This window comes from Mesoplodon mirus (genome assembly GCF_964341445.2).
Source record: "Mesoplodon mirus genome assembly, chromosome: 1".
In the NCBI taxonomy this organism is placed as follows: Eukaryota; Metazoa; Chordata; class Mammalia; order Artiodactyla; family Ziphiidae; genus Mesoplodon; species Mesoplodon mirus.
In genome coordinates this window covers 54,884,983-54,901,249 of record NC_138976.1, presented here as the reverse complement: position 1 = coordinate 54,901,249, position 16,267 = coordinate 54,884,983, and the positions used below count along the sequence as shown (strand labels likewise).

The following is a 16,267-nucleotide window of genomic DNA, read 5'->3' as shown; positions in this document are numbered from 1 at the left end:
CCAGGAGAAACTGCTAAATAAACCACCTTTCACAGCACCTGATTCACTGTTTTAATATTCCAATCTATAAAATGCAATCAATGCTAGGTGGCCTGGAAGACATAAGAGAAACCTGAACTCAAGGGTGCACAAACACTTGTACACTAGTACATAACGTATACATGAATTAATCTACTGCAGCTTTCTAACGGAAAGCATGGTGTCACGGCAAGAGTTTTAGTGTAGATATCAAAAGACAAGGATTTGAGTCACAGCTCTGTCTTCAACTGCCTGGTCTAAGCTAAACTCTATGACCACTACCTAGGTCTCAACTCTTTTACTGGGGGCAGAGGTTAGTGCTTACGTCTAAATCATATATGGGTCCCTTAGACCCCAAAACTTCTGTGATTCCTCATGGGTAAAGAGAACATATTTCAAAGAAGGGGGGAACCCAACACGAGTTAGAACAACCCAGGAAGGCAGCAGCTGAAGAAAGAACTTCAGACAGGCTCTAAAAGATGAGATGGTTGCTGTTAAACTGAGTGAGAGGGACTTCCCTGGTGGTGCAGTGGTTAAGAATCCACCTACCAATGCAGGGGACATGGGTTTGAGCCCTGGTCTGGGAAGATTCCACATGCTGCAGAGCAACTAAGCCTGTGCGCCACAACTACTGAGCCTGCACTCTAGAGCCTACGAGCCACAACCACTGAGCCCATGCACCACAACTACTGAAGCTTACGTGCCTAGAGCCTGTGCTCCGCAACAAGAGAAGCCACTGCAATGAGAAGCCCGCCAGCAACAAAGAGTAGCCCCAACTCGCCGCAACTTGCGAAAGCCTGTGCACAGCAATGAAGACCCAATGCAGCCAAAAATAAATAAATAAATTTATTTATTTATTTTAAAAAATAAATAAAAAATAAACTGAGTGAGAAAGAGTATGCCAGGAAGTGGGAGCTGTACGAGCATATAAGCAGAGGCTGGGAATAAGATCTGCTTGCAAGAGAAAAGCCAGTCTGACTACCATAGAGAACAGTAATAACACTGGGTCACTCCAAAGTTAAGCCAAATGATATGGTAAAACAGTAGGGGAATATGAGAGAATTTTGAGTGAGAAGCAATATGAGGAAAGTGGTGTTTTTTGATGGCCCCCACCAGGACCGACTGGAGAAAGGAAAAAGAGACTAATTTACAGAATAGGGACCGGAAAGGCTTAAATACAACTTCCAAAGGGTACTTAGAGCAGTGAACACTAGGAAAAACCTGGCTCAGATGTTGTATAATAACACAAGACACATCTAACTGAAAATAAGGGGGAAAAAAACACACACATTGAAAGAACAAATAGACAAAAATGGTGCTATGTAGTTTTGGAAAATGGTCTGCTTTGCCTCAGAGAAATGTGGGCCAAACTGAGGACACCAGCTGTTATCTGGTATCTTTGCAGGAACTGAATGGGGGTGGGGAAAGAAGTAGCCTGCTGCTTACCCACCACCTCCACCCCCATCTCAGAAAATCCAAAGAAAAGTAGCAGATGCCACATGTGGTGTAAAAGCCACAAGGCATTACTGTCCTTTCTTCCACGTATTCTGCCTGAGCAGCTGGGCCCTGAAGAGAAGGCCGGGTGATGGACAGTGAGGAAGCAGCTGTCACCAATGGTCTCTTGGCAGGCCATGGGTATTTCTTCTATGGAGACCTGTTTCCCCTGCATTTCTACCTTCTCTGGACCTTACTGCAAAAGAACTGATTTAGAGCAAAAGAACTGACTCAGTAGAATGAAATGAGGGTGGTACTTCTGGAATGGAGAAAAGGGTATGTCAATACAACCATCTATTCCATTTTCTTCTTAACCACAACTCAGGACCTCAAAACTACCCTAAATTAGCAGCAATCCTGAAGTCAATTTAAGTTGGGAGCCTCACAAAAATCTGCAGTAGGATACAGCATTCACAAAACAATCTGAAGGTAACTGGACATTGGATGTCTTCTTTTTAAGAACACTTGATCATTACACTTAACAGTACTATTAAAAGGTTAATCTCTGTGACACAAACAGAGAGCATGCAAAGAAGTGTGGACAATTAGAAAAAATTGTCCAGATTGAAAAACCAAGGTCAAAATAAACAAGTGTTTGCAATCTTAGAACGTATTAGAAATCTAATAATCAGACGTTTTGTACGTAGGACATTTTCTTGACCAAGAAACATGTAGAATCTCGGACATCTTACATCCAAGTATATTTGGGGGCCACTGCATACAGTTTCCTTTAGATGAGACAGTGGTGGGAGGCATTTTTTCTCTGGGCCAAAAAATATAAAGAACAAGATGTCAAAACTACCCAGGGCTAGTGAATTACCTTAACTGACAACTCTGAGAGAAGCAACTTTTAAGCACAAAGATGACACTGCATTTCCAGATACCTGAGAAAATGAGCAGAAATCTTCTAGACACGTCTCTAAGCAAGATGGATACCACAGTCAGCTGTGACTAACTTCCCCTTACCACTCCAGGCGATGGTCTGAGCTGAGTTCTTAAATCAAGGGTGGAAAATAGGTTCCAACTTGAGTCAATTGACAGAGGTTGTCTGGAACACTATTTTGAAAAAATCCTTGGGAGCCTCATCCAGACGCAGTGAGAAAGTCTGCCATGATTGGCAATGTCTGCACTGGGCAGGAGAGGGAAAATTGATGGCACATGTACTAAACGTCTGCCAGAGGCAACGTCCCTTTCATATTCTAAAGGAAAAGAAATCTACACAGCAAACTGGATTAACTTCTTATCCAGAGAGAATTTACATCAGAATTTCAAAAATTCAAAAAAGGAGGAAAAACATCCATAAAATTATTTACCATTTGTCTTGAAAAGAAAACTGTAACAGAAAAAATAACCTTTGTAGCATGTACACTCTCCTAGTCAGTCTCCTCAAAGTAAACTGAATCTGCCAGAACAGAGTCAATCTACAGCTCAAGGACATGTTTTTCTATGACCCAAGAACTAAGAATGATTTTTACATTTTTTTAATGATTGGGACAAAATTAAAAGACTATTTTGTGACACATGAAGATTACATGAAATTCAAGTTTCAGTGCCCATAAATATAGTTTTATAGGATCACAGCTACATCTACTCATTCATGTGGAGGCTGTATCTTCTTTCAAGCTATGAGGGCAAAATTGAGAAGTTGTGACAGAGACTGCAGGGCCGGCAAAGTTTAACATATTTACTACCTGGCCCTTCACAGAACAAGAATGCCAACCCCTGTGCTAGAAGAAATGGTATAAGGTTTCTTCAAGTTATAGGCAAATAATTCTCTATCAAAGAAGGAAATTTAATTCAGTAAGTTTCATAAAGTATTTATCTGAGAAAGTTACTGCTCTGACCCTTTGTTAACACATAAGTAATTACATGTAGTACTCATGAATAAAGTTTCCCTCATCATGCAACAAACCAAAAAAGTCTGCTATGCCTCCCAGAGAAGTGTCCATATGGGCACAAAATGAATAAAGGAAAGAACTACAAGTAGACCTTAATTCTTTTAACCTCTGTTCTGCAAGTAGATATTAAAAAAAAAAAACATAAACTTACTTTTATTGTTTTGGTTTGAAGTCTCAATCCATTCAGGGTGTTGATAGCTTTCTCTGCATCCTTAGGGTCAATGTAGTTCACAAAGCCATATCCCAAGCTCTGCCCTAATGAAAGGGAAAGGAAAAAAGGCATACGTTAGCTCTACACCACTGATGACAGACATCCACTTTCATTCTGGCATATGGTATTGTCATTAACGCCAGCACATTCTCTCAATAGAAAAAAAGTCTACATTAATTCTTCTAGAAATATACATGTGGCCTTTTTTCATCTCCTGTCTATTACAGTTGCAAGTTTAAACATCAGTTAGAACTCAGCAAGCTGTGCTGTTTAAAAAACACACATATCCAAAGTGTTCCATCATACATGCCCTGCCTGAGCCAGAGCGCCCAGCAGCAAGGCAACATTGAGCTTCGGAAACTGTGGGTGCAAGTCTCCGCTGAGCTGCTGTGTGGGCTTCATGGGCACGACTTTTTCAGCTTCTGTTTCCTTACCCATAAAATTGGAAAGCTAAAAGCATCAACCAAGAATCTGTGAGTGTTCTGTACACATTACCCTGACAAATTTACAGCCTTTACCAAGTACAATTATTTCAGATTCTAAAACGGTGGAGAATCGTGAGTATGTGTGTGTGTACATGTAATATATGTGTGTATATGCATAAGTACATTAATTTTAGAGGAGCTTATTCAAATAAACTGAATCCAATTTTCTAAAAGGGGTCTGAAGACCTAGCTAAGGAATACAGGGAAATATGAACACAAAGATTTACACTTGAGGACATCCAAGCCCATGAGAACATGTGGAAAAGAAAGAAAAGCATAAACAAAGATAAAAAACAGAATAAGTTTGGAGTAAGAGTTGCTTCCAAATGAGTCTGTTGTTGCTTTTATCCATCATCTGAGCCCTCTCGCCCCTGGCTCACTGATGTGTCCCGACTCCATAGGAAGTAATAAGAGATCGGAATCAATGGAACGCACAGACAAGTAAAGCCAATCTTAAAGGTCTCCATTTTTCAACTAAGGGAAAGTTTCTCAGTTTGAAAAGGCGAGAAACACTATATGGGTGGTGACAAAAATGGACATTAAAAAGATTTAGTCTACTAAAAGTCAAACCAAACCAATTGAGGGTTTCCTGGAAGATTCCCAGTAAAGGTCCAAATACTTCTTATTAATTACCATTTTGGGATCAATTTCATAGCAAAAAAAAAGGGGGAATTTTTTTTTTCTTTTAAGCAGCACCTTAGGTCCAAGTGGTTATGAATACAGATATTTAGAATAGGCTAACCAGAGTGGCCAATGTGGTTCTTTATAAGTATACAAAAAGAGAGAGAGAGAGAGAAGGCTAAACACAATGCCTAATAACCATGAAAACTTGGGATTGTATTTTGGGGACCACAATCATTTTGAGGGGATAATCATTGCTAGCTTATACCCTTTTATCAAATTATATTTTTTTCTGTTTTTAAAAAAGGGGGTTAGGAGAGAGCTAAAACTAATTCATTTCATTTTTTTTCTCACACTACTCATACAGATTGTGTTTTACTCGAGGCTCTGTTTTTTAAAAGTTGCATGTGAAACCATTGCATTTTTAAGCATTCAGTTTTTTCCTAATTTGACATTTATCATGTGTCTATTGCATGCATAGTGCCCTCTTATGAAATGTGTTGCAGTTCTGTTGTCACTGAGCAGGATTCAAATAGGCTGAACATTAAAAAATCTGCTCAAAGAAGCTGTTTATGATGAAAAGAATACAGGCTTTGGAGATAAACACACAGAAGTTCTAATCCTGGCTCTGCTGTTTACCAGCTGTGTGACTTTGAAGAAACTACTTAACCTCTCTGAGTCATTAACTTCCTTATTTCTAGAATGAGGATAATTCCTACCCAGTGAGGTTGCTAAGGCAGTGATGAGAACATTCACTATTGACGGAGGTAGACCACTCCAGTCAAAAAATAAAGTGAGGAAAAATAACATATATCTACTACATGTTAAGGAGTTTACATGTATTCATTTAAAATTAAACCAGAAAGATGTTACCAATATAACAGGGGAAGGAAAGGCAAAGTGAACACTGGGTGGTTTTGTCACACTGCTATTCTATAACAAAATTAATCAAATTATCAATTGTACTAGCATTGAGTCCATTTCTCCTACCTACCCTCTCCACCACCCTCACACCTGTATTTTGGCAGCTTCTAATCAAAGTCCTTTCTTAATCTTGGTACACACCGGAATCATCTACAGAGCTTAAAAAACAAAAACAAGAACAAAAACAAAAACTGATGCCTGAGTCCCTTTCCTCAAGTTTTTCTTTTTTAATTGGTCTATTATGAAGCATTGATACTAGGTTTTTTAAAGCCTGGTGACTCTAACACATGCAGCCAAGGCTGAGAATCACAGTTTTAATAGTGAGAGATACTCTGAGGCAGCAAATAAGGCTTCTGGGAGCTCTTAGAGGGGCCAGATGCTGATGGTCTGGGCATGCGAAGTGACTCTGCAAGGAACACTGCCTTTTTACAGATGCATTTTTTAAAAACCAGTAGATGTCTTTCTTCTAAAATCTTCAAGTTATCCATCACTTCAGAGAAACGAGTTTACTGTCTACCGAGGTCACTCTCTAGCAGAGCAGTGCCTGCTGGAGTTGGGTCACTGGGTAAAGTAAAAAATCCTAACCTGCTTAGCTGTCTCTCGCCCTGTCCTCTGAGCTCTTACTCCTAGCACACTGTAGGCACTCAAGAAGTTTGCTAAATGCACGAATGAGAAGTGCAGTGGTGTTATTAATTTAACCAAAGGTATTATCATCAATGTCACCATCAGATGGTCTAGCCATTGAATGAATGGGTCTTTGACCTGACCCCCTCAAGCAGCCACGGCTAGTTTTAATGAGGAGTCAACCAAATTTCAACTATTGGAAATTGAGTAAAATCAGTATTTATCCTCAGATGAGCTCTCTGCCACAAAGTTTCTAATTTGCTTAGTGGTAGTATTAGGAAGAGCAACACCTGCCAATTAGTATTTAAGGTAAGCAAAATGTTATTACTACCCTAAGTAAAATAATATGAAAGGAGATATTTGCTGCTAAACGGCTGCATTCCCAAATCCACTGTAGTAGATGCATTAACATGTTGGCATTGGAACTACAAGGGAGTTAGTAACTTCACAGATTTTCATTTTAAAGTGAGTTAATCAAGTCAGCAAATATGTGTTGGATGCTTAAAATACATAGAGGCATCACAAATGATACAAAGATAGGCAAGACTCTCCCCATTCTCATCTTTAAGCTGTGTGGTGTTCTAGTGTTTAATTTTAGCCTCACACTGATCTTGTGAGATACTCATATTCTTCCCCTGTAAGGAAGAAATGGTATCTGAAGCTGGGCAAGGTCAATCATCTTCCTTAAAGGAAAAAACAGGCAGCAAGTAGTGGTCAGGACTTGAATCCAGGACTCTGAAATGCTATGTTCTTCTCCCCTCAATTCACAACTAGTTTATATCTGAACCTGGGCCACCTTCAGTATGCCTGAAATATAATGTAACCACACATTTCCTAACAGAGCTCTACCACAAAAACTTGTTTTGAGGCAGTTGCCTACTGTCTCAAATTCCAGTACTTCTTGTGCAAATATCAATTTCAGTATATATGAATTCCTATGCTGTTATTCATTCCTATGACAATGTAAAGGCACCTTATTTATACAGTGCCTGTTTCAGGTTATTATGAGTACAGATTTTTAAAAAATAGAAGCAGTAGCAAGTCAAACATCAAGAAAAAATATTTAGCCTGGACCCACTTTTTCCCACTTTTGTATGCATCAGCTAGTAACAGTCATAAATTACCAAGGAAGGCTTGGAAACCAAGCATCATTTAACCATATCCTCCAAATCTATTTTTCACGTCATTCTGAAGTTAGAATGTGCATATTGACAATCTCAAAACCAAGAATCACTTCTTTAAAAAACCTATAAAGCTCTACATTTAAATTCCAAGTATAACAATTATGGAAACCAACATGATCAAAAGAAACTTCTGAACAAAATGACAAAGCTAAGGCTCACCCAAAAAAGCCTTCAAGACAAATAAATCCTGTCTTTAGAAGCCAAAAAATTCCTCTGGTAGCTGAACATCAAGAATAAGGTCAATGCCACTCGTCCCCAGCTATCCTCACAAGCTACTCGTGGTCCCATGCTCTTAGGGATTTTGGAAGCATTAATCTAAGTCTTGGTGCTAATAGTCACAGCTGGGATTCTAAAACTTCACTGTGGAGGAAGCTACCTCTACAGTCATAGGACTAAGACCTTCAAAAGCAGGTACTGAAAGCTCCAGGTCAATACCGCACTTCCGCGCATGGTATTCTGTAAACGGTGTCTGTGTGAATGTCTTCTGTTTTGCACCCTTCTTTTTAATCTAAATATATGCCACAGAGAAGGATCACTTCTTCACAAGAGACAGAACAATTACTTATAAACTGTTCCTTGGCGTAAGGAGAACAGTTATAAACAGGCTGCTTAAAGCCATGGTCAAGTGATCTAAAGCACAGAGCTGAAACACTCCAAGGCCTCTGAATGGGACTGAGGCACACTGAGAGCTGCGTGGGGGTCAGAGCAGGAGGAGAATCTGTTTAGTGACAAAAGTGCTAGTGGGAAACACAGTAAACTCCAATTTATCCCAAATGGTGCATAATTCAAAGCAGCAGCCGTTCCCTTGCCACCTACCTTGCTTTTAATAGCATACTTTAATTACAAATTTAATTGCATATTTTAATTAAATATACACAATCTTCCGGACCCATTTAATTCAAAGGTCACTTTATTTAGTCTTTTCTATTTCACATGACTACCAATGTTCTAAATATCAAATTACTCCCTCAGGTTTAAAGGTAAAAGCAATAGATCACCACAATTCTTGACTACAAACCTGGTACATAAATTTAATTTTATCCAACCAATATTAAGTGAGACCCTTCTCAACGTGGAATTGTGAAAAATAAAATTCTGTATTTAAAAGTCATCCTAGGGCTTCCCTGGTGGCGCAGTGGTTTAGAATCTGCCTGCCAATGCAGGGGACAAGGGTTCGAGCCCTGGTCCAGGAAGATCCCACATGCCGCAGAGCAACTAAGCCCGTGCACCAAAACTACTGAGCCTGCGTTCTAGACCCCGCGAGTCACAACTACTGAAGCCCACACGCCTAGAGCCTGTGCTCTGCAACAAGAGAAGCCACCGCAATGAGAAGCCCGCGCACCACGGTGAAGAGTAGCCCCCGCTCACCGCAACTAGAGAAAGCCCATGCGCAGCAACGAAGACCCAACGCAGCCAAAAATAGATAAATAAAATAAATTTAAAAAAAGTCATCCTACATATTTCTCACCAACATTCAGCATTCATTTGTTCAATGATTATAGAAAATCTACTTTTTGCTAATCCCTGAGGATAAGCAAAGAGACAAAAAATTCCTCTTCATAAAACTTACATTCTGGTAGAAGGAAACAAAAGAACAAGCTCTACAGTATATATTACAAGAGACTAAGGGCTAAGGAGAAAAAAAGCAGAGAGAGGAGAGTTTGGAGTGCAGGGTCAGGGCTGCTGACCTAAATATAGTGGTGAGAGCAGGCCCCACCCTGAAGATAAAATTTGATCCAACACTTCAAGGAAGTAGCTCATAGTTTACTACGGAAGCTGTGCAAGCAGATTCATTTCAGTGCAAGTTCTACCATAGGGGTATCACATCCCGTCTGTTCTACCAGCGAAATCTGCCCCCACCCCCATCCCCAGCCCCTCGGCATTAGCACAGGTCCTCATGTATTATTCTAATTTGGATTATTGCTACAATATCCTAACCCATCATCCCTTCCCTAGACTCCTGTTAACTCCAAAACCAGTCATTCTCAACTGTAATGTTGTCTGGGTTATCTTTCTAGAAGAAAATTCCAAGCACACTCTGGTTTCCAAGGTCACCATCAGCTTCTTGCTTACTTCTTCTACTCCTATACGGACGTATACCCTGAAATGCATAATCAGTTCCCTGTGCCTGGAAAACACATCTCCAACTGACCAGCCCTGACAAATCCTTTAGGACTTTCTCTGAGACCATTTCCTGCCACAATTTGTCCCACTCCCAATGCACACTGTTCAGTGCCCCTCCCTAGTCCTTCCACAGCCTTTACATTATACACCTTTATCTTAATACGTATGGGTATTGAGTCAATTTGGATGTTGCCTCCCTTAGACTGTTGAGCAAGGGCAAGCTGAGCATAGTTCCTGATATAAAAGACCCTAGCATAGATTATTAACATGCTCATTGAAACAATGAATGAACGAACAAGCTAATAAAAAGAGAATGAACAAACGAAGAAACAGCCATCTGCCTTCCAGGAACTTATGGTTTAGAAGAGAGATGCCCTTATAAACATGCTCCCCATGTCCCTACATCATACCAGATGGTTACAGAACAAAAGGAGACAAGATGCTCAAATGTTACAGTATTCTGTCTTTATAAGGGAGTGATGTAAGATACATTTTTTCAAACAGTTCATGTAAAATTTTTCATATGAAAATTTTCTACGAATACCATTTAAATAAAATCTCAATTTAAAAAAATAATGTCACCTAGAGTAATTTGATAGATTTACATAAATCTGTTTCACAAATCTGTAAGTATAAATTATGGGATGTCAGCATATAATTTTGTTGAAAGTGCTTTTTCACTAATATAATTAAGTCTGCCGAGACTATTCATGTACAAGTCAAATAAAATGCAAAGTGAATTCTGTGAAAACCTAGTAGTTGAACCAACAATAAAAGGTGACTATGCTGATTGATGTGTATCTATTATTTTATTTAGAGCATTAGTAATGCTTTATGAAATAAAAAGGACAAAAGCAGCATGACTCTTTTCTAAATCCCCCAGTAAGCAGAAACAGGTCACTATGGTTCTCTCTGACAAGCAAGACTATTTGCAAGCTGAGGTTTAATAATGTAACACTTAACAACAACAACAAAAAAGCAAATTGGGAAGATACACTGTCTCTAAACATGGTCCCTATATAAAACTGCATCCCTTAACAAAAAAAGCAAATAATTTGATTTAGGAAAACAAGTTTTCACTCCAAGGGGGTACAATTTTTGTTTTTAAAGACAGACACACTCCTTTCCCTCATTCTAACACCATTCTTCCCTCCTCCCCCAAACACAAAATGAAGTTGCAAATGTGCTGTGTTTCTTCAGATGGACTTTCTGTTCTTGGGCACTGGTTTTCTGTGTCTGTTCAGACAGGCTGTGCACTGCAGCTCTGGCACCACAACAACATGCACCAGACTTTACAAAGGAGCTTTCTCAACATCTCAGATCTGATGTGTAACAAAACCATGCGGGTACCACACATCAGGGGAAAGCTTTGAGAGAATCTTAGAAGAACAGGGGGATGTAATCTTCTCCAGTCTCTCCAAATTTTAATTCCTGACTTAGCCTGAGTCTCCTCAGATGCCAGATGCAGGAGGTCCTTCCATTTAAATATTCAACTAACTCAGGTCAAATTAAACAGGTCCTCCTCACCGCCCTCTGATGGGAAAGATCAAATTGTGAGGCAGAGAACTGGTGAGATACTATTACTACAGACCAAGCCTGACTCCCTTGAAAGCTCGGAGCATTTTTACCAGCTTCCCAAAGGATATTACCAGGGATTATCACCAGGATGGAGAATTCAACCTAGACACTCACATAATACAGAAAACAGATGGCTCACTAGAAGACTCATCTTCTACCCAACTGCTAATAAAGCTGGCCTGAGACTAAAGAGCCCAATATTTTTAAATGGTTTTCAGGACTTTACAGATATATTGAGATAACAAAGAAGTTTAAATCGTAACTTTTCTGATGAAATCAAAGTTGTAAATAGTCATCACTTGGTAAATATTACCTAAGTAGCCTAATTCGAGAGGGAGCAGTTTAATGACCTCAAGCACCGGAGCATCTTCCTACTGAGTTAATTTTAATGGCCATATCTGTCCTCCGATTATACAACTGGTAGAGCTCCATTTTCCTATAGTTTCAGTCCCAGTAATTATGAATCTGCTGGTAATGCAGCATGACCTTGCTTAAGTTGGCAAAAGTGTGGGTTCTTAATACATCACCATTTCAGACATTAAGAACTCCCACACAATTCAGTCTTAGGCTTCTGAGAACAGCATATTAAATCCTCTAAATTCTCAAATAGTGCATATGGGTACTAAGATATCTTGCATCGGAGACCAGGAAGATTAGGAAAAATGATCTTTATTTAAAGTGGGAAAATAAACTAGTTCTTCTAGTACACCCATCTTAGGAGAAGACTTTAACTTGGACCAGGTTCTCTAGCTTGAGAAAAAGTGAATAAGATATTACAGCATCTCAACACCATTGTTAAAAACAAACAAACAAAAACCAAAAAACCAGTTCTCATTACTCTCTGATTTAGGTAGTTGCTCTAAAAGAAAACTCAGCAGGCCTACCTTCAAACACTGGAGCTATCCCCATGGTGAGAGCAAAAGCCAGAAAACTGTTAGTTGGCCAGAAAGTCAGACCTTACCATTCAAAATAAGTTAGGATATTAACATACCCTGAGCTAGGGCAAAATCAACTCTCAGTTAAAGATCTGAGTCTGCTACAATAGTCTCACTTCTTTGTTTCTTATAATTAACTCTATACAGATTTCCCCTGCCACACACACACAAAATGGGGCTTGTGTGGAATTCCTTGGCAGTCCAGTGGTTAAGACTCTCTGCACTTTCACTGCTGAGAGTGCAGATTCAATCCCTGGCTGGGGAACTAAGATCCCGCAAGCTGCAGGGCGCGGCCAAAAGTACCCCAAAAAACAGAAAGGGGCTTGTGTTATCTGCTTTATTTTGTGCTTACTTAAAAAGCAGTAGAGTTGTTCAAATAAATATCATTTGAGATGAAGGCCAGGGAACTATACTCCTCAAAATATTACTGTGGTAAAGAGGGAAACCAGTTAACAACTGCAGTAGTAAGAAGGGCATCTACTGTTGCTTGCACTAACAGCTGGTGTCAATCTACACACACACAGAAATCGGTAAGCAGTCCATCAAAAAGCAGTACAGCTTCTTAATGTGCTTCTCTCTTTGTAAGAGATTTTTTTAATTTAGATATTGCAAGAAAAAAAAAGAGTAAAGGCCCTAAACACTATAATTAGCCCAGTGCCCTTTCTGAGCTGTATAAGAGAGTTTTGCCAACCACTGTGGTGTGGTGTTTTGTCCAGAAGAATGGGAAACATTAGTCAGACCATGCAAATCCCACCAGGTCCACATGATTTAAAAAAATTGTTACAGAGGGTAAGTTTTCTTCTTGAACACATAATGGTTTTTTTTTTTAAAGTCTCTCACTCGCCCCAAAGTTAAAGGTTCACCAGCCAAAACCTTCCAATAGGAAAAGCTCGGTAAGTCTGGGAGACACGTCTGTTCCCACTGCCCCATAAATGCTTTTATCTAGCTTTCTGGAAGCAAACAGTACCACTACCTAATTACTGACTGCTATCAAGCATCTTATGAGTCTTATATTACATACAGCCAACATACTTAATTCTCACAACAAAGCTCTCTGTAACCCATTTTACAGTAAAAACATGGAGGTCCTGAGACATTAACTAACTTGCTCAAAAGGCACAGAGGTAGCTGGTAAGTGGTAGAGTAGTTTTCGAAGCCGTAATTGACTTATCCAAACTCGGTCTTTTCAGCATACATTTCACTGCCTTTGGCCAAGCTTGGGAATTATTTTGAGGCAGAGTCCTGTGCGTCCGAAGTACACAACTTTTCAACCAGGATATTCATAATCTCCAAATACACCTGCATTGTTTTTCTTGTTGTTTGTCATGTAACTGATTGACTGGAACTTCACCATTCTTTTTCAATCCATCAAGACACTATGTATTAAAAGAAAAAACCATGAAAAGGTTTATCACCCCACAGGTACACAAACCACTTCAACCCTCAAAAACAAATCCATCACTACAAAACACACAGATTAGAGATCTCTGCATTATAAAAATATTCATTTAAAATAGGACTTGCTTTACATACTCCTTTTCCAGAAACTCAGAAAGCAATTCTTATGGCTAAAGCCAAATGTGTTTGCTACTGCCAAAATCGTCTCCCACACAAGACACTTCCCTCATCAGCAGATTGCATTGAAATGCTTTCACACGCATAGCATGGCTTTCTAGCTGTAGAAGAGCAGGTGGGATCAGTACCACATGGTCTCTGCCCTCTAAGATCTTAGCTCAAAAATTTAAAGCAAGACAATAACCAAGAGAGATGCAGGCACTTATTGAACAGAGAACACCTATATTTAATCACTGGCATTTCAAGCTTAACCAGGATGAACTTGAAGAGAAGGCTTTAGTTGGTTCAAACAGAGGAGGTGAAATTTAGGAGATTCTTGTCAGAGAAACTGTGGAAACAGGCATATGGAGAAGAGCTAACTGGTGGAGAAGTACAGAGGAGTTGGTTAGACCAAAGGCACACTGAACAACAAGTAGTCTGTGCAGAGGTAAGAAGCAGACCCTCCATCTTGAGAACATGGGCACCCCATGTAAAGGCTTGTAGTGGTCATAGTGTAGGATGCACCAAGCAGGAAGTGACGATGAAACACATGAGAGAAACCTACGGAGGTTAACTTTGGCGGCTTGAACAATCACTAAGGAGATGCTGATCTAGCATCAAGGAGACTCCTGGGGAAGAAGCCGTGACAACCCAGAAAGGGGATCTGACCCCAAATCCCTTCCAATAAAGTCCCCAGAGATCTCTAAAAGGACAAAAATGAGAGGATGAAAACCCATCATATCTTTCACAAGTCCCTACAAATCGCCCCAATCCTAAATCGCTGGACAAATCCCAGCCCAAACCTTCTATTCCTAATTCTCCTATTCCACAAAAACTTTTGTTCATGCTACAGTTCTCTGAGCCCCTGCCAAGTACACTCGTATCTGAAAATGAGCCTGATTAACTCAATCCAAGTGGACTTTTCCCCCAAAACTGAACTTTCGGAACAAGTACTCTTTTCCTTCAGAGGGCCTTCCAGATTTAGGGCCAGGATTGGAATCGAGAGCAACCCCTCAAACCCCAGGAGGGTCTGTATTTCCTTGGCACTATAACATCTCACCTTTGTAAGAGTAACAAGACACAAGGAACCTTTAGAACCTTAGGTTAATACCCTGACATGAATACAGAACCACCCACACAATGACCTCTCAAATATTTATTCACTATGAATCTAACAGGGTGTAGATAACCCCCAGCCAACAAAGAGCAGCACTCAAGATGACTGCCCCCAGGGAAGGCTTATGATTTCTGAGATCTCTTTTACAAACCTATAAAAACATATGTACCTGAATGCTCCCCAACTCCCAGTTAAGCTGCTATTATGAGTGAAAGTGTTCATAACCACCCTAAGTGGGCGCGAAGTGTTAACAAATCTCACTTTGACATTTTGTGTAGCAATCACGAAGTTATACACGACTTCTGAATTCACACACATATCTAAGGCCTTTACATATAATATGATAATACCAAGTCAAAAAATAAAGAGGGGGGGGCTTCCCTGGTGGCGCAGTGGTTGAGAGTCCGCCTGCCGATGCAGGGGACACGGGTTCGTGCCCCGGTCCTGGAAGATCCCACATGCCGCGGAGCGGCTGGGCCCGTGAGCCATGGCCGCTGAGCCTGCGCGTCCGGAGCCTGTGCTCCGCAACGGGAGAGGCCACAACAGTGAGAGGCCCGCGTACCACAAAAAAAATAAATAAATAAATAAAGAGGGGGAGGGAGGAAGGCCAGGTCATTTAAGGAGGAAACACTGGATAGCACTGTATCATCAAGAAAAGAAAGTTTCAAATAAAGTAAAAAGCATGTATCGTTTCACCTTCTTATCTGCATCACTGATAAAGTATCCTCCATACAGGTAACAAGGCTTCCATCTGGGGACAACTCTCCGCTTTAGTTCATTTTATTTTAAAAAGACAGACCAGAATGAAATTACTGATATTTTTAGCAACAACAAAGGAAGTAAAATTCCAGAGGAATCCATTGTCCCCAATCTACACAAAGATTTAGGTATAAATAACGTAAGATTTTCCTTCTCTCTGTACAGGACATTTTGTTTAGTCTATATTTAATAAAGAAAGGCAGTTACATTTCCAAGACGATGTGAGGAGCAGGGTTTTTTTCCTCCCCCTCAATTTAAAATAGTCACACAAAAGCACTGATTTTTATACTTAGGAGAAATCCCCAAACAGACCAATTGTGTTTTGGCAGGTTAGGGTATAAATGCTGACTATAAAGGAAACCTATTTAAATACTGCAGATACAGCTTCAAGGACCTCAAAAAAGCCCTCTCTGAAGCAGTAAAGAGGAAAGAATCCCAATGGAACAAAATCTATAGAGGAAGCTGAGCAGGACACAGTAAAAGTGGTAAAGGCTGCAACTGCAAGTCAGGTGGGAGCCATGGCTACAATTAAGTCAAAGAGGTGCCCTGACAAAAATAAATATCACTTTGTTTCTTGCTAAGGGACAGCTATGTTACAGCAAACCACTCTGAGACCCCAGTGCAATTTCTCCACCAATTAACAGATGACTTCTAAACAGAAATACAAAAGGGGCTAGCTCTTGCAACTGCCACATTCACATCACACAGCATCTCTTCCACAATCACCTAGCTTAAAAGTTG

The 16,267-nt window shown here is 40.0% G+C and overlaps 1 protein-coding gene across 6 annotated transcripts in view; it reads right to left on the bottom strand.

Moving 5' to 3' along the window:
* Nucleotides 1-16,267, bottom strand: part of ELAVL2 (ELAV like RNA binding protein 2) — a gene marked incomplete at both ends in the record, with an annotated part of 71,873 nt that overhangs the window by 33,650 nt on the left and 21,956 nt on the right. For all 6 annotated transcript variants that reach the window (XM_082620448.1, XM_082620449.1, XM_082620452.1 and 3 more), the window contains one exon: nucleotides 3,562-3,665. In XM_082620448.1, the coding sequence (XP_082476574.1) occupies nucleotides 3,562-3,665 (104 nt within the window). The remainder of the gene's footprint in view (nucleotides 1-3,561; nucleotides 3,666-16,267) is intronic.